Below are 25180 nucleotides of genomic sequence, written 5' to 3' on the forward strand. Positions count from 1 at the left end.
CACTCTACTTTGGCATTCGAGACCGCAGCGCATGACCTTGAATGTGCCGCGCTGATCACCGGGAACTGGCGGTTTGCTTCTACAAATCTATTCGTCTGCGACTTCAAGTTTATTTATAATCTTCATATATTATTTGATAGTGTTGTGACTTTGTGCCTGACAGAGTGTGAAACTGACCCATTTCTCCAATATTCATAAACATTGTGTGATTTCGCCTACTTGTTTTTACGGCTGACGATGACCTGGACTAGGGTCGAAACCGGTCCCATTTAAATAAGAATGTAATTACTACATTTCTTTCTTTTATGTATTGAATTGGTTGAACTTCAATTATTTAATTTTTAATGTTAAAATTCAAGCACACCTCGTTCATCGTAAGTTTTTTATCTAATCATAAAAAAGACAAAATCAGTCCGACTCCATTAATCTACACTAATATAATAAAGAGAGAGCACGAATTTTGTTAGTTTGTGTATATCTGGAGGGTAATCTCAGAAACTACTGGACCGATTTTAAAAATCCTTTTCTTCTTCTTCTTCTTTTATGACCACATAGGATCACTTTAGTCAGTCCGTCGTTCAGGTCTCTTTGAAGGGATTGTTCGGGCTTTGCGGTCCTCCCAGTACTTCTTCAGACGCTCCGATCTTCGTGCCCTTTCCTCAGTTGAAAATGTGCGTGTTGTTGGTTTGTTTTGTGTAAGGGTAAAGCGGAGGTTTGTATTCTTGAGTTTTGTATTCAATTTTATCTTATTTTTGGTGTCTTCTGTTGTAAGGCCTATTTCCTTCAGATCCTCCCTTACTTCTCTGATCCATTTACATCCTGTTGTGGTATTTTTTGAGATGAGATTGTGTTGTACTAGTTGTTTCAGAAGTCTCGAGTCCTGCATCCTCATGATATGTCCAAAGAATCCCAGTCTCCTCTTACGCATAGTATCTGTAATGGGTTCTAGCTCTTTGTACACGACTTTGTTAGGTATTAACCGCCACTGTCCATCTTTCTGATATTTTTTGTTGATACAGGTTCTTCCAAAATCCTTTTACTAATGTAAATATACATTATCCCTGAGGGATATGGGCTGTATTTTATTTTCAAAACAATTCGAGGTGGGGGCGACAGGCAAGGCATAAAAATAATAGGCTAATATAGGCGAAATATCGAATTTGTCGTGCAAGGACAACACTAAGCTCATTTTAAGCCCCTTGACCCAAAGAACAAATCTCAGTAAGCCCTATGGGTGATACAAATTCTTATAATTTTGTTAATTACCACCTATTCAATACAATATGCCACAACCTGCCAAAGTAATGAAATTTTCTTCGTGGACTGACGTTCATGATGCTTCTATTCCAATTTTATTGTATTGAATAGGTGGTAATTATCAAAATTATAAGAATTTGTATCACAAGTAGATCTTCAATACGGACAAAGAAGATGAAATTTATAACCTGCAAAGCCCTATGGGCCCGAAAACTATGTTTTACGGCCCTGAAACCGACCGTTATGGAGATATTGGCACCACACTACCCCTGCTCTCGGAATCGGATAAGGAAATGAACTGCCGTAACCATGGCAACGCCAGCTCCAGGGTTCTACAGCAGCGCGATTATGTGTGTACATTAGGGCATAGCTGCCAACCACAATTTGTATACATAATCCCTGAGCATATCTACAATATATCTCCAAAAATTAACATGTTACAGATGTGAAATGGTATGTACAATCTCTTTTAAAAATAAAGAGACATGTCTCTCTTTTTTGTTGTTGGAAAATCCACGTAGGAGGGGGTGGAGGAAGGGCTGATAAAGGGGTTGAATTCTTTTTATGTGGATACGTATATCTCAAAACCTGAAGATGTTACAGATGTGGAAATACGTATTTGTAATCTCCTTTAAAAATAAAGAAACGTGTTTTTTTTTTTTTTTTTTTTTTTTTACTTGAGAAGACGTTCTCACGTGTACAGTTCTATGTTGCATGGTCATCTCAGCCCCAAAAGGCAATACGACAAACTTTGTTTACAAAGAGTTTCTGGGGTAAATGAAACTCAATTTTTCAGTATATAATAATAATAATCGTATGGCCTCAGCTACCATGTGCAGACATTTCGATTTGACGCCATCTGGCTGTCTGCTCGTCAATTTCGACGTTCTGTTTTACTCTAGGTCATGGCAGACAGAGTAAACCGGATCTCTCTTGGGCGTCTATGGCTGAGATTTAATTAATTTTGTCGGGTAAATACCAAATGTATCACCAGAGATCTTTTACATGCCGACATCGTACAACATGGAGTATCGAATGGACTTTTTTCCGCCCTTCAAAAATCCGACTACCTCTGCCGGGTTTGAACCCGCTATCTTGGGATCCGGAGGCCGACACTCTACCACGGATCCACAGAGGCAGCTAATTTTTCAGTGAGGTTTTATACTTCAGGGATTTTCAGATAATGTCTTAGTACAGTACCGAGGAACGATTACTTTTATCATATTACGAAATCCATGCGAGACGCCGCGAGTAACTGTTAGCATAAAGTTCACCGCAGATCGTACAGCACACAAAATTAACGTCTTTCCCATCACCGTCAACTGCAGGCTTGAATACCAACCAAATACGACTTTTAAGTTTAGGATCCGGTTCAGAAGTCTTGTATTGTGCAGTTTTTAGTTCGTTTGTTGCTTCTTTTTTTACTTCACGATTTTTTGCCACGGTTTCTTTTCTTTTGGAATTACAGTCCACATTTGTTTCCGATAACAGGACAGACGGAGAAGTCAAACTGAAAACCACAGCAAATTTGATCGGCTCCACTCGACCGTATTGCACCGCACTCCGGTGACGCAGTACACTGTACACATTGAAGCAGTCAGCCCATGGAACTACCACAGTGCTGTCCTTGGCTCATCGCATACGAATGACAGAGCGCTGGCCCAGACCGGCCCGTGCGATGACGTCACGGGCTTTGTTTGTTCGAGCCTTTCAAAGCTCATTGCAGTGTACTGCTGAAGCAGCTCATGGGCTGGACCTCGCTGCAGGACTCTGCAATGGGAAACCACCACATTATCTCCCTAGTATATCAAGCATGGAGAGTGAAACTGTAATATGGATACTACTGATCATGTTACTCAGACAACAAGATCCAGCAGCGGGATAACTGAGGTATCCCAGGTCATTACAGCCTCTGAAGTGTGAAGAAGGAATCAACGTAGAAACATGGAATACATGAACAATGTTGAAAACAGGATGACTGAAGGAACTAAAATTTAGTATGGATAAGAACAATATAGACCTTCTAGGAATATATGAGAGTATGTGGCCTGGAAAAGGAGATTTTAACAGTGGATCATTCAGAATTATCTATAGCGGAGTAGAGAATGGAGGTCAGTGTGGAGTGGCTGCAGTTTTAAGGAAGGAATGGGCCACTAAAGTGCTGAACATATATCACACTGATGACAGGCTAATAATGGTAAAAATAGCAGCTAAAGCAGCATCCGGGAGATAGTGGGTTCGAACCCCACTGTCGGCATCCCTGAATATGGCTTTCCATGGTTTCCCATTTTCACACCAGACTGGGGCTGTACCTTAATTAAGACCACGGCCACTTCCTTCCCACTCCTAGGCCTTTCCTGTCCCATCGTCTCCATAAGACCTATCTGTGTCGGTGTGACGCCAAAAAAAAAACCTCAGCATATATAAAAATATTAAAAGCATACTTGCCAATAACAAGACATGAAGATGATGAAGCTGAAGAAATATATCATAAAAATGAAGACATAATTAAAATAACTAAGGACAAAGACAACTGAATTATAATGGGAGACTTCAATGCTGTTGTGGGCAACAATATTTCTACAAAAGTTGCTGGTCAGTTTGGTCTTGGGAAAATAAATGACAGAGATTTGATGGAATTTTGTGAAGAACAGGATTTGGAGGTAATGAACACCATATCTGAGATGCCTAATAAGAGATGCTACACATGGAAGAATTTTGATTATAGTAACTATACCAAATAGATTATATTCTTGTAAGGAGAAGGTGCAGAAACCAGATGATGTCTTGTCACAGCCATCCTGGTTTGGACATTGATAGTGATAACATTCCAGTTTTAGCAAAATGTCAAATCAGACTGAAGATATTGAGAAAGTCAAGAGGAAATAAGTGAAATTTAAGAAAGTTAAACAATTCAACAACAAACATTTGAAGAACAAAGACAAAATTTTCCGCAGTGATAACAAACCAGACTGGGACACTACTAAATCTTCTGTTACAGCAGCAGCAGATGAAGCACTCAGATAAAAAGACACCTGAGCCCAGAAAGCAGTGGATGACAGAAGATATATTAAGACTCATTCAGAACTAAATACGCAGCAAGTACAAATACTCCAGAAAGACAAACTACAAGAAACTAAAAAATCTACTCACACAGAAATGTAGAGAGACAAAAGACAAATGGATGAATGATGCATGACCAAGGAACAGATCATGAAGATCATAACAATGGATGTCTCAATGAGGAAAGCAACGGAGAACTACCTCGCTCCTCATTTCCCCAGTAAGCCTCTTCAGTGGTGCCTAGGCTATCTATGACAGCTGATGGCAGAGCTTGTTGAGGATCCAACCAGCCTTCGGGGTGAGTGCTCAACATACATGAAGAAGATAAATCCCAGGTATGCAGTCTTTCTCCCAACTCGAACTAGCACATCTCGATTTCTATTAGTACATTTCAGGACTTCTTTATTAATTCCTCTTGCTGTACATACAGTAGTATTTTCAGCATCCTGTGGTAAGTCTGCATCTCAGGCTCCGATCTTCTTTGCTGTAGCCAATGATAGTGTCCATACTTCAAAGCTATACTGTACAGTATTTACAGAGCTTATAAATGTACTTTCCTACGGCTATTAGTTCTCTTATAATCAGGAAGAATAGAAAATCTGATCCTATAGGCTGCGGGCACAACACTCTAGCAGCCATGGATGAATTCAATGTGGACTTCCCGCTTCCTTTAGTGTAATGAAATCATGAATGTAGAGTGTAAGAAAATGCAGAAAGAAAAAGGAAGGGGAATTTCTGTAATGTATTGTAATGTAGGGTGTTCCAATAGGTACAGAAATACTATTAATGTGATGTGATATTCTGTTCTTTTCCTGAGAAGATAACTGAGGCAGAAAAGCGACAAAAATGAATTCAAGTAGTGGAATGTAAAAGGTACGTTTCTGTCGTTTTCACTCATTGACAGTATGCATATTTTAGACAGACATTACAGATCTTCACAAAAATATATTCTTTCAACCCAGATGGTTCACATTGGGAAACAATCCCACAGCCAGACTCCTCTCTTTCATCTATCCTATGCAACCTCCCTTGGTCAACTCTTGTTATTTTCCAACCCCGATGGTACTATGTATGGAGACCTAGGCAGTCTTTCATTTTCACACCCTTCATGGCCCTTGTGTTTCTTTTGCTGATACCTTCATTTCTCGAGGTGTTGAATCCCTTCAGTTTTTTCTCTGAATAATCTTAATAGAGAAGGATTGCTCACTACCACCACTACCACTACCACCACCACTCTTGTATTATTCAGCCTAAGGCGCAATTGATACCTTGAGGGTCATCTTTTGTTAGAGAGGAGATAGGAATTGTACACTTCAATTTTTCTGTCAGGAAGAGCTTTTCTATTCGCTTTCCTTTTCAATATTTTTCCTTCTGAGTTTGGTAGAACTATATATCCCCTAACTTTGTGGCAGACTTGTCTTGGAAAAGGAAGATACATCATTGATATAATAAAATAAACTTGCAATGTGATTACATGATCCTCCTCTTGCAGGACAGGGCATTCTCCACTTAAAACACTGCGCCCCAAATAAATCTACATAAATTCTAATAAAAATAAGAATCATATTTCCTTAGTGGCATGTGGAAAGGAAAACAAAGATAAACACAATTATACAATTATCTGGAGATTTATTGTGTATGGTGGTAGTGTCACAGACGTTTACTGAATCACATTTGTAGAAATAAATGATACATCATCTCTTCTTATTTCCTTCACTTCATTTACATGTCCACTTACACACAAAAGTTCACCCTTAGAAAGAGACGCAAAACTAAATTTTGTACTTTTGATGGGTAGAAATCTGCATTAAAGCTCTGGAACTCAAATTCTCCTCAGTAATGTTGTGCAGTGCCACTAGTACATCCTGCATGATGCCTATAACCCTTTCAAGCAGAGTTGCTCTTCCTTCCAACAACATCCTGTTTCAGATAAGTAAATGAAAACATCTTTTACTGACTCATTAGTACATATTTCTGTTTACTCACATCAAGTCCTCTGTAGCTGTTGCAGACAATAGCCTTCATCTTAAGGCCAGTCGCTGAAGGTCGCTGCCATGAGAGACCCACGGAAACACCGATAACACTTCCCAAGATGAACCCAATGCAGCCATAGTAGATACCAATTCCTGCAGCTGAAAGTAAAACACACATCACACATCATTTTAACATCTTAAATACAACATGTACAAAAATCTTTAACAGTGAGTGTTTTATATTTTGTTTCTATAATCCTTACTCTAGTGCTTGGTCAAGTAAGCACAAAGATAAAGGAATGTGTTGACTAGCAAGGTCTGTAAATAATAAATAAGTATACAGAGCTACTTAAATATGAGAGATACATAAAAATGAACAAACTTGGTCTTATTTCCACTTGATCCAGTAGTAATTTCACATGTAGTTAACCAAGACTGGAGTGATAAATGCTTATATTTAACCATCTGGACCAAGGAAAGGCACAAATTCTCCTCATATTTCTTTAATTTAACTCTTTGTGCCTGTTTGATGTGCATTGTACGTCCAGCCCTGGTTCATTACACAAGCGGTTCAACATACGTCTGGCAAAGTGTGATATTTGAATCTTCATATCTAATTCATCAATCATTCTTCGTGTTGTTTCAATCTTCTAAGTTACCCCTTTCCTGCCATCTATGGTTCATCACTGGAAGTGCAGGAAATCTGATCAATATCAATCACCAAGTTTGACCAAAGTCGAGCTCTGTGTGTGGATATTCTTTTCCAAGTGCGCCCTCTCATGTATACAATGAAGTACTCCAAATATTAAAAAACACTGTAGTCAGCTACTCCCCACCTACTGTAGGAAAGTCTGAGCTAAGACAAGCTTCTTATCTAGGGTGATTTCTCTCTGCATACAGAGGGTAATCTTAGACATTTACAATGACTGGACTACTTCAAGCCCTTACGAGTGCTGAAGTCTCTGATCTTTTATATCCTCTTCATACCTGATGGATCATTTGGGATACACTGGATCATTCTACTTCTTTCAAGAAGTATGATGCATTAAGTGTTATGGGTCTACTGGGCAGAGCTGCTCGGGTGGTTGAGTGCCAGCCTTCGGAGCCCAAGTTGGCGGGTTTGATCCCACCTCAATTTAGTGGTATCTGAAGGTGCTCAAATATTGTCATAGGTACGACAGCCTAACTGTTGTAAATACTATTATATTTTTGTGTGACCTTAAATATGTATCGTGTATAAGCTTAATCTCAAAATCTATATAGTTGAAAGCTGTAGAAAACTCTATAATGTTTGTATATTAGGTGTATTCTGCTATAATTTGGTACATATGGGATTCTGGAAACTTACTGTTATTATCCAGATACAAGTAGAGACATTAGAACTGTTGGAGAGATCTCCATGTGTATTGGTAAACAGTAATCAAAAGTTCGAGCTGGATCCATTGCTGGAGTACTCCATTCGACTAGCTGGTCGATCAATGTTTCGAGCGTGTTCCATTTAATGTTGTAAGAACCCTTCCAGAAATTGATAATTCTAGATGGTTGATCGAACAGTATATATATATCGAGCTGTCAGTCAGTGGGACAGTAAGTTCAAGAGAGTGTGTGTTATAGTGAGTGAGTCAGTGTTGTTGATATCTGTACTTGTCAGAATCAACTTCAGGGTACTCTGCTATTAAGTGTTGTAGTGTCACTTGCTATTGTGTGTAATTGTGTGTTGTGACTTACAGTGACAATAATGTAGTTTACACAAGGAAGTGAACATGTTCTCATGTGATATTTATTTAACATCAAATAAAATTGCATTTGAGAGCGATAAATTGGCTACCGCGACAGGATGCTTTGAGACTCAGCAATGAAAATCGACCAAATGATCGTGGCAATTTTATGAAAAGCGCTGGCATCCCAAGGTTTACCGATGGCTGGAAGCAAAGCGGACTTACAAGAGAGGCTGCATCAGGATTTGATAGACGAGGAGGACCCAGGCAGTTTCGACTTCGAAGTCACCTTGGAGGAAGAAACCAACGACCGGGTAAGCATTATATTCTCACTAGTAACTGCTCTGATTCAGGCCCAGCCTAAAAATATTGAGGCCCAGTCTGGAAAACTTGAGGGGAAAATTGAGGCCCAGTCTGAAAAACTCAAGGGGAAAATCGAGGGCCAGTCTCAAGAAATAATGGGCTGAATCAATTCTTTGGTCAAAGATCTGAAAAAAGATATTTAAAAAATTAATGACTAAATCAGCAGCTTAAAATTAGACATAGATAAAGTACCAAGTGATATGGACAACTTGGAAAACTAAGTCGAGGAGAAGATTGGAGAAACTGAGCGGGAACCCAACAATTTTAAAACCGAAGTAGGCCAGAAATTTACGAAGTTTGAATCCAAGGTTAATAGAAAAATTGTAACCATGGAGAAAAACATTTCTGTAGGCAGTAGTCAACCTGGCAGAGGTATGGACCTCCCCTTGGGATACTGGTTGATCCCAGAGTAATCAAAGACAACCTACCAGAATTTCAAGGGAGGCTCGAGGAGTGTCCTAAAACATTTCTAAAGACATCGGAGTCTCTACTGGGTAGGACAAATATGCCTACGGAAATATACTTGCAAATTGTCAGCCAGCAACTAAAAGCATCAGCAGGGGCTTGGTGGCAGAACATTAAAGGGCTCAGCCTTGCCTGGGAGGAATTCAAGAAAGTATTGGGCCAGAGATTTGACTCAGAGACTGTCCAAACTTCAGTACAAAAAAGTTCCTAACTGAAGCACAACCCAGTGGAATGAGAGCAGGAACTTCCGTAATTCAAAAACTCCAGCTCTTTAAGAGAGTCCACGAGGGAGAAAATTTTGACACGAGCATCCCTTGTATAATTGAACTGATACATGATAAGGTTCAATCGCTCGTTAAGGTAGCACAACCAAAAACATTTGAAGAGCTCCGTCACATCATAGCAAAATTAGACGAAGAAACAAGTTACCATGCCTCAAAAACGGAAACCTTTAAAGCGAAGGAAGCCCAGAAATGCTACTGATGTGGGCGGACCGGGCATTTAAAAGACCGCTGCACGAAAAACTAGCTTGGGACCATTGGAGTCAGGGCAAGGATGGTTCTGGAAGAAGGAAGAAGCCCCAGATACATTACACCTGGCTAGAAGGTAAACATATTGGTCAAATCTATAGTGATGATGAACCTAATCCACCCCACCCGGCTATTAACTTGACGATTAATGACAAGCCTTTCATCGCTATCCTTGACACTCAAGCTTCACACTCGTTTGTGAATGTGAATGTGGTAAATTATTAAAACCTGTTCATCCTGCTAAGGTGGCAACAGTCAAGGGGGCAACCCATGGCATACATTACAAGATTGGGGGTTGTACCTTTCTTCAAGCCAAGAGCTCTACTGAAATCATAGATATACCAGTAAAGGTTGTCCAGGATTTGATACCTGACATAATATTAGGACACAACTTTTTAACTAAATAAGGCATAGTGATAGATTATACAGCCAATGAAATATTATTTGGTAATAAAAACAAAATGGACCCAAAGAGAAGAAACAGCCTTCCAGGCTAAAAAAAGATCTATTTGTGATACTCCAAGTCTAGCTTATCTGGATACCAACCGGGACGTCTGCTTGCAGACGGATGCAAGTAATACTGGTCTTGGGGCTGTACTGCTCCACGAGAGAGGAGGAGGAGGCAAGGATATACTTGAGTATGCCAGTAGGAAAATTTCTGCTCCCGAGAGAAACTATTGTACAACCGAGAAGGAGGCATCAGCAGTTGTACGGGTTGTCAGGAAGTTCAAAGGATATCTAGAAGGAAGTTCAGACTCTTTACAGACAACTCTTCACTTCAGTGGCTGAACCGAGTTTCTGGAACTAAGTCCAAACTAATGCGATGGGCCTTGACCCTTGCCGATTTTGACTTTGAAATTTGTCATGGTCCTGGTGTAGCCAATCAAGCTGCTGACAGTCTATCAAGAAATCCCAAGGACAGACAGAAATCAACAACGAATTTACCAGAGAGAAAGATTCCTGGGCCAACTAAGAAGTCTCAAAACCGATCCTGTGCTTCTCGCTATCTGGCGAAGAAATAATGAGACTGATTTAGATTTAATAAGGAAGTGGCAGACTGAGGACGTGCCCTGTAACAGAATGTCGCCAGGCTGAGTGGCTCAGACGGTTAAGGTGCTGGCCTTCTAACCCCAACTTGGCAGGTTCAATCCTGGCTCAGTCCGGTGGTATTTGAAGGTGCTCAAATACGACAGCCCTGTGTCGGTAGATTTACTGGTATGTAAAAGAACTCCGGCGGGACTAAATTCCGGCACCTCGGCGTCTCCGAAGACCGTAAAAGTAGTTAGTGGGACGTAAAGCAAATAACATTAAATTAATTAATTAACTAACAGAATGTCATCCTGTATAAGCAAACGCAGCACTGATTGTCGGTCTGTCCCAGCTCAGTTTAAGATGTGCTACAAGAACTTCCGACTTGAAGACGATATACTTAAGTATACGTCCCACCTGCCTGGATCTTCTCTGATCATCATCATTCTGAGGTCCCAAATTGCAAGGATTTTGGGAAAATACTACGATAATCCAGAAGCCAGTCAACTTGGTCAAGAGGAAACCTATTATTTGATTCGATTCATTTAGATTCTTCTGGGTACACATGCTTCAGAACTTCAAGAACTATGTCCAAGCCTGCGCAATCTGTGCTCGCACTAAGTCGAACAACCAGAAGGCGAGTACCAGCATGAGAGGACGCCGACCACATCAGCCTTGGGAGGTTCTTGCCCTTGACTTTATGGGACCCTACCCTAGGGCATCTCAGGGAAAGACGGGGATCCTCGTGGTGACTGATCTAATCACCAGATGGGTGGAAGCATTCGCCATCCCTGAAGCTACATCGGGACGTATCATACAACTCGTAAGGACGGAAATCTTCCGTTAGTATGGGTATCCGCGGTGTCTACTCATGGACAATGGCAGTAATTTCACCTGAGACAGAGGTTGCAAGCTCTGTCGGAGTGGGGAATTGAACACTGGACTACACCGATCTACCATCCGCAGACAAATCCCACTGAACGGAGAAGCCAGGAGCTAAAGAAGATGCTTCGGATTCACTTGGTCAACAGAGAACATACCAAATGGGACCAACACCTACATTAGTCCCTTCTGGCCATCAGAGAGCAGGTTAACCGCATCACAGGCTTCTCACATGCAGAACTTTTCCTTGGACGTCCAATGAAGAGAACTGGCGACTGGGACTTTATCCATTGACAAAGAGAGGAACCGGAGGATCCTGATACATGGCTTGCACGGAACCAGCAACAGATTCAACAGGTGCACCACTAAGCCGAAGAGCGTTCAAGGAGAGAAGCTGAGAACAACAATGCACCAGAGGAGAGGGAGTTCAGACCTGGAACACTAGTTCTTCGTCGAAACCATCCCCTCAGCAACAAGCTTGAGAAGTTCCACGCTGGGATGTCTCCAAAGTGGCTCGGACCTTTCGAGGTGGATAAGAAGTTGGGAAATGGTGTGTATCTCCTGAAGACTACACTGCCAACGAAGATGCATGCGTCAGAATTCAAGGCGTTACCTCAACTCCTACAAGAAGACGGAGAGACTGAGGAGTCGACACTCTCTACGGGGCCCCAGAAGATCATGGAGGATCAACACACACCGATACCTACCTTGGAGGATAAGAGAGATGAAGACAGTGATATAAGGACACCTAGATATAATTTAAGACCTGGAGTAAGGAATGTACAGGATAGATATTGAAGGTTTTAGGGGGGATAACTGTCGTAGGTATGACATCCTAACTGTTGTAAAACCTTCAATTATTATGTTTAATATATTTTAATTATATTTTATTAAATGTTAAATATGATTAATAAATGGTTTCCCTGCAAATATGTATTGTAAATTTGTATAACCTCAAATATGAATTGTGTATAACCTCAAAATTTATACAGTCGAAAGCTGCAGAAAACTCTATAATGTTCGTATATTAGGTGTATTCTGCTATAATTTGGTACATATGAAGGGTTCTGGAAACTTACTGTAAAGTTTATTATCCAAATACAAGTAGAGACATTAGGACTGATGGAAAGATCTCCATGTGCATTGGTATACAGTAATCGAAAGTTCGAGCTGGATCCATTACTGGAGTACTCCATTCGACTAGCTGGTTGATCGATGTTTTGAGTGTGTTCCATTTAGAGGGTTGTAAGAACCCTTTCAGAAGTCGATAATTCTAGACGGTTTATCGAACAGTATATATAGCGAGCTGTCAGTCAGTGGAGCAGTCAGTTCAAGAGAGAGAGTGTGTTATAGTGAGCGAGTCAGTATTGTTGATATCTGTACTTGTCAGAATCAACTTCAGGGTACTGCGCTTATTAAGTATTGTAGTGTCACTTGCTATTGTGTGTAATTGTGTGTTGTGAATTACAGTGACAATAAAGTAGTTTACGCAAGGAAGTGAATGTGTTCTCGTGTGATATTTATCGTCAAATAAAACCACATCTGAGAGCGATAATATGCCAGCCTCATGTTGGTAAATTTACTGTTAAGTAGAACAACGGTGACAAAAATAATTCCAGCATCTCAGTGTCACTGCAAAACTTTCTGTCAGCTCGACCTCTTATCCAAGTCATTTCAATCTATTTCATACACAAATACGGTCTATGTGGCATGCTCCAGGGTCAGATTGGCTATCTTGCTTTAAATGTAAATCCAAGCTTCCCAGAGTAGGACATTTGGGATATTTAAACATTACATTATTATGTTTGTTCTCTAGTATGACAATCTATCCAAATGTTACAACCAGTCCTATGGTATTATGCATGATGACCAGGGTTTCAAAAAATTAATAAATTATTAAGTTACGTGGCAGAAGAGACATTTAGTAAAAATGCCCAGGTTTCTTCTCAAGGGCTGAAGAGGATGCAGAGAATATAAAAGTACCAGTTCTGGGAGTGATTAGAAGAAGATACTGTTAGCGATTTTGCCTAAAGAGAATCAGCAAACGCAAAGATATTTTAATGCTTGCGGATTCAGCAACAAGACCTGCGGTGTCAAGTTTTTACAGGGTGTGGCATGAAACCATCTGATTACTAGTTGGAAAATAACTTAGGTCAGCTGGGGTCACCAGAGACAATCAATCAATCAATCAATACTGATCTGCATTTAGGGCAGTCGCCCAGGTGGCAGATTCCCTATCTGTTGCTTTCCTAGCCTTTTCCTAAATGATTTCAAAGAAATTGGAAATTTATTAAACGTCTCCCTTGGTAAGTTATTCCAATCACTAACTCCTCTTCCTATAAATGAATATTTGCCCCAGTTTGTCCTCTTGAATTCCAACTTTATCTTCATATTGTGATCTTTCCTACTTTTATAAACGCCATTCAAACTTATTCGTCTACTAATGTCATTCCACGCTAACTCTCTGCTGACCATTAAAAATTGCCTTAAGCAATCATTGTATCGACTAGGTGGAAAATAAATAAATACTTAATTGTGAATCTATTGAAGTGCGATACGGACCATGAAGCTGATTTTATGTAAACATACCACTTAGTCGAGCAGCTCTTCTTCTTTCTCTCAATTCTTCCCAACCCAAACATTGCAACATTTTTGTAACGCTACTCTTTTGTCGGAAATCACCCAGAACAAATCGAGCTGCTTTTCTTTGGATTTTTTCCAGTTCTTGAATCAAGTAATCCTGGTGAGGGTCCCATACACTGGAACCATACTCTAGTTGGGGTCTTACCAGAGACTTATATGCCCTCTCCTTTACATCCTTACTACAACCCCTAAACACCCTCATAACCATGTGCAGAGATCTGTACCCTTTATTTACAATCCCATTTGTGTGATTACCCCAATGAAGATCTTTCCTTATATTAACACCTAGATACTTACAATGATCCGCAAAAGGAACTTTCAGCCCATCAACGCAGTAATTAAAACTGAGAGGACTTTTCCTATTTGTGAAACTCACAACCTGAGTTTTAACCCCGTTTATCATCATACCATTGCCTGCTGTCCATCTCACAACATTTTCGATGTCACGCTGCAGTTGCTCACAATCTTGTAACTTATTTATCACTCTATAGAGAATAACATCATCCGCAAAAAGCCTTACCTCCGATTCCACTCCTTTACTCATATCATTTACATATATAAGAAAACATAAAGGTCCGATAATACTGCCTTGAGGAATTCCCCTCTTAATTATTACAGGGTCAGATAAAGCTTCACCTACCCTAATTCTCTGAGATCTATTTTCTAGAAATATAGCAACCCATTCAGTCACTCTTTTGTCTAGTCCAATTGCACTCGTTTTTGCCAGTAGTCTCCCATGATCCACCCTATCAAATGCTTTAGACAGGTCAATCGCGATACAGTCCATCTGACCTCCAGAATCCAAGATATCTGCTATATCTTGCTGGAATCCTACAAGTTGAGCTTCAGTGGAATAACCTTTCCTAAAACCGAATTTCCTTCTATCGAACCAGTTATTAATTTCGCAAACATGTCTAATTCCGAAACTGTGTTAGATGGCTTCCTATTTTTCTTTCCTGACAAGGTTATTGACCCAAGTGTAGTCTAAATGAACTGATATGTGGTTAAGGTCGTGCTTTAGGAAGTAGAAGCCAGTGACAGTGGATAAAATTCACGTTTCTAGGACTTGTAATGTTCGACGAGATCATCTTCCGGTTATTTGTGGCTAATGACTGAGGTGAAATAGTATATTTTATTTGGGGTCTTGCTATAATGGCTGTGTGGTAGGAGGGGATTACAGCATACAAAAAATGTCCTAAAAGGCACAATGTAGGCCTACTGTTATCTTGATTGACTTTGCATGGAATTAATCACCAATGATCTGCATTTAGGGTATTTTAACTATTTCAGCTGGACCAGCAATCTGCAGACTAGAAAGATGATGATGATGATGATGATGATGATGATGATGATGATGATGATTACTGTTGATACTTAAAGGGGCCTAACAAGTAGGTCATCAGCCCAAACTAGAAAGAACCTTTGTTCTATGTATACAATGTAAATTACAGTAGAACACTGATAATTCAAAATCGGTTAATTCAAAACCCCACCTAATTCGAAGAAGCTCTCGTTCCCGGAAACATGAGGTATGGTTCTGCATGTTATTTAAATTGTTCAATTCGAAATGCAAATAATTCGTAATTCGAAGAACAATGTCGGTCCCATTACCGAAATTCAGACTTTTAATTCAAAACTGCCTTTACATTTAAAATTTAAAAAAAAAAAAAAAAAAGTAGTATTTTCAACATAATTTAAATTCAAAATTTATCCGCGTCATGATAGAACGCGTCTTCCGAAGCGTGCAGGGGTAGCTTTTTGCACTTTCACTCACTTTGGTGTGTCTATAGTGTGCTTCATATTTCAAATGAAATCTTAATTCTTTTGTATTCACCATTTTAAGGAACGCCACAATATCACGTAGCAGGCAGTGTGAGGAGAAGCAGAATCCGCGAACACTGGCGATGCCGACAGTAGGCGAAAAGCGTGATTCATATAATCAATTCGTACGCACTGAATAATACTGTCAATGCTGATGAAACTGCATTGTTTTCTTCTTAATGCCGAACCCAAATGGACTTATGGTTTTAAAGGAGAAAAGTGCCAGCCGAGAAATCGTATAGTACACAAACCTTTTCTTGAGCCCAAGTTCCCATTCAGCACTATGGAGCTCATGGCTCAAGAAAAGGTTCGCATACTAATCCAGGGTTGGGGGGGTCGTGGTACTGTATTGCAATGCACACGGAAGCAAGATTCCTCTCCTCGCCATACAAAATTTTGATGTCACAAAGTTTTGAGTGTGACAGGCACTTTCGGTGCAAGTACAAGGAATCTAAAAAATGCAAACAGCACAGTTATTACAAAAATAAAGCATTTGCACAAGCGAGCCAGCATAATTTGCCCTTTGAATTGTATGTTTTTTTCCTTTTGTTGTGTGAGGTTATGTTTGTCAGCGATTTATCCAGGTGCATTATTTGAATAATGTAAATGCACCTTGTTGGACACATTTTGGAAATAGTTTTCTTTTTTTTTCCATGGCATTTTAAAGTTTTAAACTGCGAGTTAGGTGACTGCATGCATTAATGGGTTCTGGAGTACTTTGTGAAGTGGTAAGCGTTGGCATTTCTGAATTAACGAGAGAAGTGCGATGGCGGGAAATAGTACAAGGATAGAGTCACTGTACTGTGTTGTAATGCAGACGGAAGCAAGAGATTTTTCTCTCCTCATCATAGGAAAGTTCGATAAGCCACAATGTTTTATGGGCAGTGGATACTTTCCGTGCCAGTACAGGATATCTAAAATTCATACAGTACAGTAATCCAATGAATAAAGAAAGCACTTGCACAGGGGAGCCTCATCTTTGAATCATGCTTTTTTTTGTTTGTTTGTTGCGTGAGGTTATGTTTGTCAGTGAGCTATCTAAGTGCATTATTTGAATACTGTAAATGCAGCTTGCTTGATACATTTTGGAAATAGTTCTTTTCCATGGCATTTGAAAGGTTTGAACTGTGAATCAACGTTAATTGCATGCAGTAACTGGTCGAATATTTTGTGACACGACAAGGGTTGGCATTTCTGAATTACGAGATAGCGGTTAATTCGAAATCACGTAATTTGAAGTCCGTTTTTCGCGTCCCAGCGATTTCGAATTAACAAGGTAGTGTGTGATCTTACTAAGAAGTATGTGGAAGTTGAAAGTGTACCCAATATTTATACTTAAGCTACCGCTACAGAGAAATGAGTCACTGGACCTTCTAGTATACTGCACTACAGCATAGTTTGAAGTCTTGTTAAGTTGTCCAGAAAATGTTATTAAATTATGTTCTTGAGTTTTTCATTTAAAAGATGTTTTGTGTGATAATTGCAGAATGCCGAATGATAATGACTTTTAATCCGGCTCCGTGGCTATATGGTTAGTGTGCTGGCCTTTGGCCACAGGGGTGCTGGGTTCGATTTTCGGTAGGATCAGAAATTTTAACCATCACTGGTTAATTTTTCTGGCACGGGGACTGGGTGTATGTGTTGTCTTCATCATCATTTCATCCTCATAACGACACGCAGGTCACCTACGGGCGTCAAATCAAAAGACCTGCACCTGGCGAGCCGAACATGTCCTCGGACACTCCCAGTACTAAAAGCCATGCACCATTTCATTTTTATGACTTTTAATTACCACCTGTAGACTGATTGGCATGGCATTTAAATACCAGCTTGAAATGTCAACAAATATAATAAAAAACAAGTAAGCAAATAAATGACTTAAATTAGAGCAATTACATATATATGAAAATTAAGTCAATATATTATATTTGCTGATCATCATCAGCAGTCAGGACAAGACTTCTACAGGGAGTTACTTCCATCCTTTATCCACAGCTGAGCGCAATGCACACTTGCCCAAGCCCAAGCCAGCCACCTACTTTGTCGACAAGCAGGTTTCCGCAAATTTCTACTCGCACAACTTTGATTAATAATTATAGCCTGTGCACAATATTGTTTTTATTTTATAATAAGTACTAACCTGTGTAATATGCTCATTCTACAATTCACATTTCCAATATATCATCATCATCATCATCATCATCATCATCATCATCATCATAAACTCCCCTTTCCTAGTTGACACCAGATGGGGGCAAATATGGTTCCTCTCCAATTTGTCCTGTCCCTCCACCCTTCCTCATCCATCACTGTGTTGCAGTCCAGGTTCTGTTGGCTTATGCTATTCTTCACAGAGTCCATCTATCATGATCTTGATCTCAATCGTCCTCTCTTCACTGTCACCTGTCTTTCCAGTGCTTGTCTTGGCAGTCGTTTTTCTTTCATCCGCTTGACACGTCTAAACCACCTCAATCTGTTCTGTTCCAGTTTGTCATTTAGTTTTTGAACATTTAGCTCTTTTCGTGTACCTTCATTTCTCATTTTATCTCCTTCATGTTTTCTGTACCATATCCCACAGGAATATCATTTCCGCTGCCTTACTCTACTCTTATCTCCGAGTCAATGTCCAGGTTTCTGCTGCATGTCATTATAGGTAAATAATATCCCTTATAAATTACTTCCTTAGCCTGCACTGGTACATTTTATTCCATATTAATTTCTGTACCTGGTGGTAAAGGCCACTCCTCAGTTATATTCTTCTACTAATTACAATACCAAGTCTTCCATTTTCTGTGATTTCACTTCCCAAGTATCTGAAGTGTTCTATTATTTCCGGTTCCTTGTCTCCAATTTTAATAGCTCCTTTTCCTTCTTTACTTCCCTCACTCATCACTATTGTCTTGCTCTTCTCCATGATGATCCTCAATCCCCACTGCTCAATTCTTCTATTCAGTACATTCAGCTTTTCTTGTACTTCATCCTCATCTTCTCCCTAGATCACATCATCTGCAAACATCATTACGTTCATGCTTTCCCCTCCATCATCTTCCCTTGCTGCCTTTACGATGCCATCCATCACCATTATGAACAGTAGAGGTGACAACACACTCCTTGTTCTATCCCACTGTCAATTCCAAACCATTCTGTTCTACCCACTGCAGTCTTCACGCAGCTGTAACAGTTATCATATAATACTTTTATTGTTATTAGTTCCTTGCCTATTCCCCTGTCTGTCAGGCTTTCCCAAACTTTTGATATGGGAATGCTATTTTACGCCTTTTATAAGTCTATAACAGTCATTATTATATCCTTCCCGTAGCCCCAGCTCTTTTCCATGATCTGTCTCATGAAAATATGTTCTAATGTTGACCGTCTACTTCTGAATCTAAACTATTCCTCTTGTAACTTACCTTCCACCTTTCCTCTAATTCTTCTTTCTAGTATCCTTTCCATTATCTTATCAACATGGGAGAGGTTGGCGATTCCTTGGTAGTTACTGCACATCTTATCTCTTTCTTGAATACTGGTATTATAACCCCTTTTCCCAATCTTCGAGCACTTTTTTCTTTTCTTTTTTCCCTCTCCATACACACTTTAGTATTCTGTAAGTCCAGTAGAGTCTTGTCGGTCCTGCAGCCTTGATAATTTATAAGGCTACTTCATCTATTCCCACAGCTACTCCCATCTTTATCTTTTTAACTGCCCTTTCCACCTCTGTCATTGTAATGTCTGATTTCTTCTCTGTTACTACTTCTATACCTGCTGCCTGGACACCTCTGTAGGTCTGGTTTCTCATGTTCAGCAGTTCACTGAAATATTCTTTCCATCTGTTAATTTTCTCTTCTAGTTTTGTCAGTATTACTCCTTTATTCTTCACAAATCCTATGTTTACCGTTTCATTCCTACAGTTCTTACAATTCGAAATAATTATTATTTTCTCACAGTTCAAATCTACCTTTACTTCCTTGGTGAATGTTTCCAAACTTTTCTTCAGCTACTACCTTTTCGCAAACTTTTTTCACTTCCCTGTATCTGGCTCTACTCTTTTCAGTCTTTTGTGTTTTCCATTCCTTCCAAGTTTTCTTCTTTCCCTTTCACTCTCAACACCATGTTGTCTCTTTCTCTCTTACCTTTCCTGAGTCCGGCTCCATGGCTAAATGGTTAGCATGCTGGCCTTTGGCCACAGGGGTTCCCGGGTTCGATTCCCAGCAAGGTCAGGAATTTTAACCATACTTGGTTAATTCTACTGAGACTGGGGCTGGGTGTATGTGTCGTCTTCATCATCATTTCATCCTCATCACGACGTGTGAGTCGCCTATGGGTGTTAAATCAAAAGACCTGCATCTGGTGAGCCAAACCTGCCCTTGGGCACTCCCGGCACTAAAAGCCATACACCATTTCATTTTTTCACCTTTCCTGATGTTCTGCCACATGTTTTCTCTGCACAGCTTACAAATGCGCTCTTAAAATTATTCCATTCCTGTTCAGCATGACTAATATCTGTCCTTGGTGTCAGTTTTTGTAATTTTTTTCCTAAACCAGGTTTCTTCAATCTCCAGACCCTAAACTTACTTTCTTCTTTTTCTTGTAGTTTTGTGACATTGTCTACTTTCAACTTCACTATCACTGCTCTATGGTCATCCCCAAATGCTTCCACAGGCATAGCTGTAACATCCATAAGATCTTTCCAATGTCCTTTTTCCACTGATATGTAATCAATCAACATTTTTATTCTTCTGTCCTCCCATCCATACCTTATAATATTGCTATTTTTCTCCCTGCACCATGTGTTTCCTATTATTAGTTGGTTCCTCTGGCAAAAGTCCATCCCCTTCTTGATTCTTGTTGCCGTATCCATATGACCCCAGAATCTCTTATCTTCCTACTCCCTCTCTTCTCACTAGTGCATATAGATTTCCCATTATAGTTACTTTCTTTCCTCCTACGTATTGGAATTGTTCTGGATTCTATTCTTTACTTCCAATTTGTGGAGCATATACTTGGAACAGATTTCGTGTTCCTGTCTCAAACTGTACCCTTGCTACGATCATTCTGTCATTGATCTTTGTCACCTCCTCTAAATATTCCAGGACATCCTTTCTAATGATCATTCCTACTCCATTTACTACATCCTGTACAGCCTATACCCTTCCTTCAGTTTTCTTTCCACTCTTCATCTGCATTTTGCTTCACTAAGACCAAGGATGGCTCTGCTTGCATAATTCTAATTTCAGCATATTCCATATTAATCTCTGTACCTGGTGGTAAAAGGCACTACTCAGTTATATTCTTCTACTAATTACAATATCCAGTCTGCCATTTCACTTCCCAAGTATCTGAAGTGTTCCACTATTTCCAGTTTCTTATCTCCAATTTTGATAGCTCCTTTTCCTTCTTTACTTCCCTTACTCATCACCATTGTCTTGCTCTTCTCTACGATGATCCTCAATCCTCACTGTTCATTTCTTCTATTCAGTACATTCAGCTGTTCTTGTATTTCCTCCTCATCTTCTCCCTAGATCACATTATCATCTGAAAACATCATTATGTTCATGCTTTCCCCTCCATCATCTTCCCTTGCTGCCTTTACGATGCCATCCATCACCATTATGAACAGTAGAGGTGACAACACACTCCTTGTTTTAGCCCACTGTCAATTCCAAACCATTCTGTTCTACCCACTGTTGTCCTCACACAGCTGTAACAGTTATCACATATTTTCTTTAAGTTTCTCTACAGTATGCAGGTTATTCCTGACGACCTGATGCATTGGCAGAAAAGTTCTATCATTTGGATTTCCTGCTTTCCTAAATCTGAGAACAAATCTTCTTACTGGCTTACTAGGGAGTTTGTTTGAAAAGCGCTTCATGAACTTCTTACATGTCAAATGTAAAAATTCTTTATTCTAGCATTACATTACAAAATACTGCATTAAAATGTATTTCCTTAACACACTGGAATTAATAACAGCAACACACCAATACACTGTAATAACAATAAACGTTAGTAATAATATAAAGACTTAAGTTATATTGATCTCTTAATAGCAAATTGTGGACTAAGTAATAACATAAAGGTAGAAATTATTCTTGCTCTCATAACTGCGAACTACCATTGAATGCCAAATTGAGTAATCTGTGTCTTCAGTGGGCTATGTTCTCTTTCACCAGTAATTACAATTTCTTTTGACATTCTTTTTTTCCACTCATATGTCTAATATGTCCATGGTATCTTAGATTAAAGTTCTTAATTTTATCACTGCTCGCCTGGTGGATCAGAAGTAGAGTGCTGGCTTCTGGATCCCAGAAATAGAATTCAAACCTGGCAGAGGTAGTGAGAATTTTGAAGGGCAGAAAGCCTCCACTTGGCACTCCATATCAAACGATATCAGCATGTAAAAAAGATCTCTAGTGACATATTTAGTGTTTACCTGACAAAATTAATTAAAACTCGGCAATAGATCACCCAAAAGAGATCCATTTCTCTACCATCTGCAACAGGCCTTGTATATTAATGACTTGTCATGGACTTGCAACAGTTGTACTGCTTGCTTTCAATCCCAAATGTCACACTCAAGACTGGCTTGAGAATGACTCCACGCTCCCACACTTGCTCTCTTATACAGGAAAGCAGGAGATTCTAGTAGCTTCTAAGTCCAGATAATTCTGGACAACCAGTCCATTGTTAATCAGCTTCCGGAGTTCTTCTAGTAGCTTCCTCACAGCAAACCTGAACAGTTCGCTGGCGCTCTTATTTTACCTGTTGTTGGCGCCATCTAAATTGTCACTGTTCTGCTGCAATTATTATCTCTCGTTGGCACTCATGCTAGCTGCCATGAGTCGGCCTTCATTGCCATATCTTTGTTTATTTTAAAATGCCTTTCTGTACCAGACTCTCAAACTCTTTTACTGAGGACGCTATAAAGAGATTTTCTATATCAAGGTAATTATCATGTCCTTCAAATACTCCAGCTTTTCTGCACTGTCTCAATGATAATAATAATAATGTTATTTGTTTTACGTCCCACTAACTACTTTTAAGGTCTTCGGAGATGCCGAGGTGCCGGAATTTAGTCCCGCAGGAGTTCTTTTACGTGTCAGTAAATCTACCGACACGGGGCTGTCGTATTTGAGCACCTTCAAATACCACCGGACTGAGCCAGGATCGAACCTGCCAAGTTGGGGTTAGAAGGCCACCGCCTTAACCATCTGAGCCACTCAGCCCGGCCTGTCTCAATGAAAATGAGCTCCAATGGTGTTCTTGATCTTCTTCTGAAACCAAACTGTCATTTAAGTTACACTTTTCTCATCTTATTTTTTTGAATTCTTAACTCTGACATCATGTATAGGCTTAAGATTCCTCTCTAATTATTATACAAATGTTACATTCTTAAAAATAAGTACTGTACTGTATTACGATTCTCATTTCATAATCTTTTGAGAACCGTTTCTCTTTCCATTAACTTTAAATCACTCTGTAAGTCCACACCAGTTCGAAGGTCCAGCTGTCCATATCATTTCTACTCCCATCTATTCTCACAGCTTTCCCCACTTTCCTCTATTTAGCTATAACACTGTCTGTTTTGTTTGTTACAAATCCAGTGTTTATTTCTAGTTTCAAGGGCACACCTTGAAACAAAAACCTTGTGCATATCTCCACCTGAAGCAGTCATTTTCCAGATAAAAGCTTACAGCTATACGACTCGTACCTCATAGCCAGCAAACATTGTTTCTTAAATCTTCTTTATCCAATGTCAGGATGTTGACTGTTCCCAATTTAATGTGTCCATCTCTTCGAGACTGATACTCATCGCTCACTTCATGACTCCCTCAGTAAACAAAGACTATTTCCTGAAGCACCACATTTGTATTCATATTCATCAAGAGTTATCTGCTACCGGTTTAATGTCACACTAACATATCGTTTCAAGTCCCATATTAAAACTACAAAAGAAAATATATATGATAATTAGCACAGCATTACTCTAAACAGATCTTCCAGTTGATGGAGATGCAAAAATTTAACAAGATATAGTTTGTCATCATCATTGTGATAATTTTACTTGTGCCATCATTAACATTTATGCACATTTTAATACCCAAGACATTCCACAAGGACTAGCTAAAAGTTATCTTTGTAGATTATTTTAATTTAATTGATGTATATCTAATTGTACGTGTTTCAGTGCTGATGATGTCTCAAAGGGCTGAAACATGTCCACTTATAAATGTTAACTAAATAATCTAACAGATTATTTTAATATAAATAAGGTTATTTGTTTTACGTCCCACTAACTACTTTTACGGTCTTCAGAGACGCCGAGGTGCCGGAATTTAGTCCCGCAGGAGTTCTTTTACGTGCCAGTAAATCTACCGACACGAGGCTCGAACCTGCCAAGTTGGGGTTAGAAGGCCAGCGCCTTAACCGTCTGAGCCACTCAGCCCGGCACAGATTATTTTAAAGTACTGTATATGGTATTGAACAGGTGGAAATTATACACTTTATTGTAAATATCGTAGTCAATACAGAACTTTAAAAAATTATTTTCATTACTTGCAATATCAAAGGTTTTTGGCAACACAAGGATGGGAAAGTGCTGGGATTGGGAAGGTAGTGACCATGGTCTTAATTGTACAGCCCCAGCGTTTGCCTGGTGTGAAAATGGAAAACCACAGCAAACCATCTTCAGGGCTGTCAATGGTGGGATTCAAACCCATGATCTCCCGAACATAAGTTCACAGCTAAATGCCCCTAACTGTGTGGCCAACTCCCTTAGTCGTGGGCTATTACTATATTATAAGTATTCTATACCAATTACAATTTCTAAAACTCAGAGTGCAGTATAAGTTGCAACCCCAAAAATGCAATTCGTATTATGATATAATCTAGCAGTTTACAAACATCTTCTTTTATAATTTGCTTTACGTCGCACCGACACATATAAGTCTTGATATAGATGTTGATTCCCATAGGGAATCTGAAATATTTGTTCCGAATGAGTAAATTTATAATACCAATACAAATGGTCCGTTATTGGACATTATAAATTTTCCAGCTAACTCATTCCTGGTTGCCAGCGTTTCGCCCTCGTGTGCTAGTCTGGGCTCATCAGTTGGTACCTAGCACACCTACCAAGACGCTGGCTAGTGCATACAATGGAGGCCACTGCATAGGCTAATTGTAGCCACCGGTAGTGCCAATGCACTATGAGAGACTGGCAACCAGGAATGAGTTAGCTGGAAAATTTATAATGTCCAATAACGGACCATTTATATTGGTATTATAAATTTACTCATTCGGAACAAATATTTCAGATTCCCTATGGGAATCAACATCTACATCATCTGATGGCCAAGCAGGCATCAATTTTTGATAATGAGACAAATTCTCTCATAGTGCATTGGCACTGCCGGTGGCTACAATTAGCCTATGCAGT

At 39.6% G+C, this 25180-nt stretch overlaps 1 protein-coding gene across 4 annotated transcripts in view; it reads right to left on the bottom strand.

The window, feature by feature from the left end:
• Positions 1–25180, bottom strand: part of LOC136866403 (reticulon-4-interacting protein 1 homolog, mitochondrial-like) — a 270197-nt gene that overhangs the window by 216506 nt on the left and 28511 nt on the right. For all 4 annotated transcript variants that reach the window (XM_068226726.1, XM_068226725.1, XM_068226724.1 and 1 more), the window contains exon 4: positions 6307–6452. In XM_068226726.1, coding sequence (XP_068082827.1) covers positions 6307–6452 — 146 coding nt within the window. The remainder of the gene's footprint in view (positions 1–6306; positions 6453–25180) is intronic.

Source organism: Anabrus simplex, chromosome 3 (genome assembly GCF_040414725.1).
Source record: "Anabrus simplex isolate iqAnaSimp1 chromosome 3, ASM4041472v1, whole genome shotgun sequence".
Lineage (NCBI taxonomy): Eukaryota > Metazoa > Arthropoda > Insecta > Orthoptera > Tettigoniidae > Anabrus > Anabrus simplex.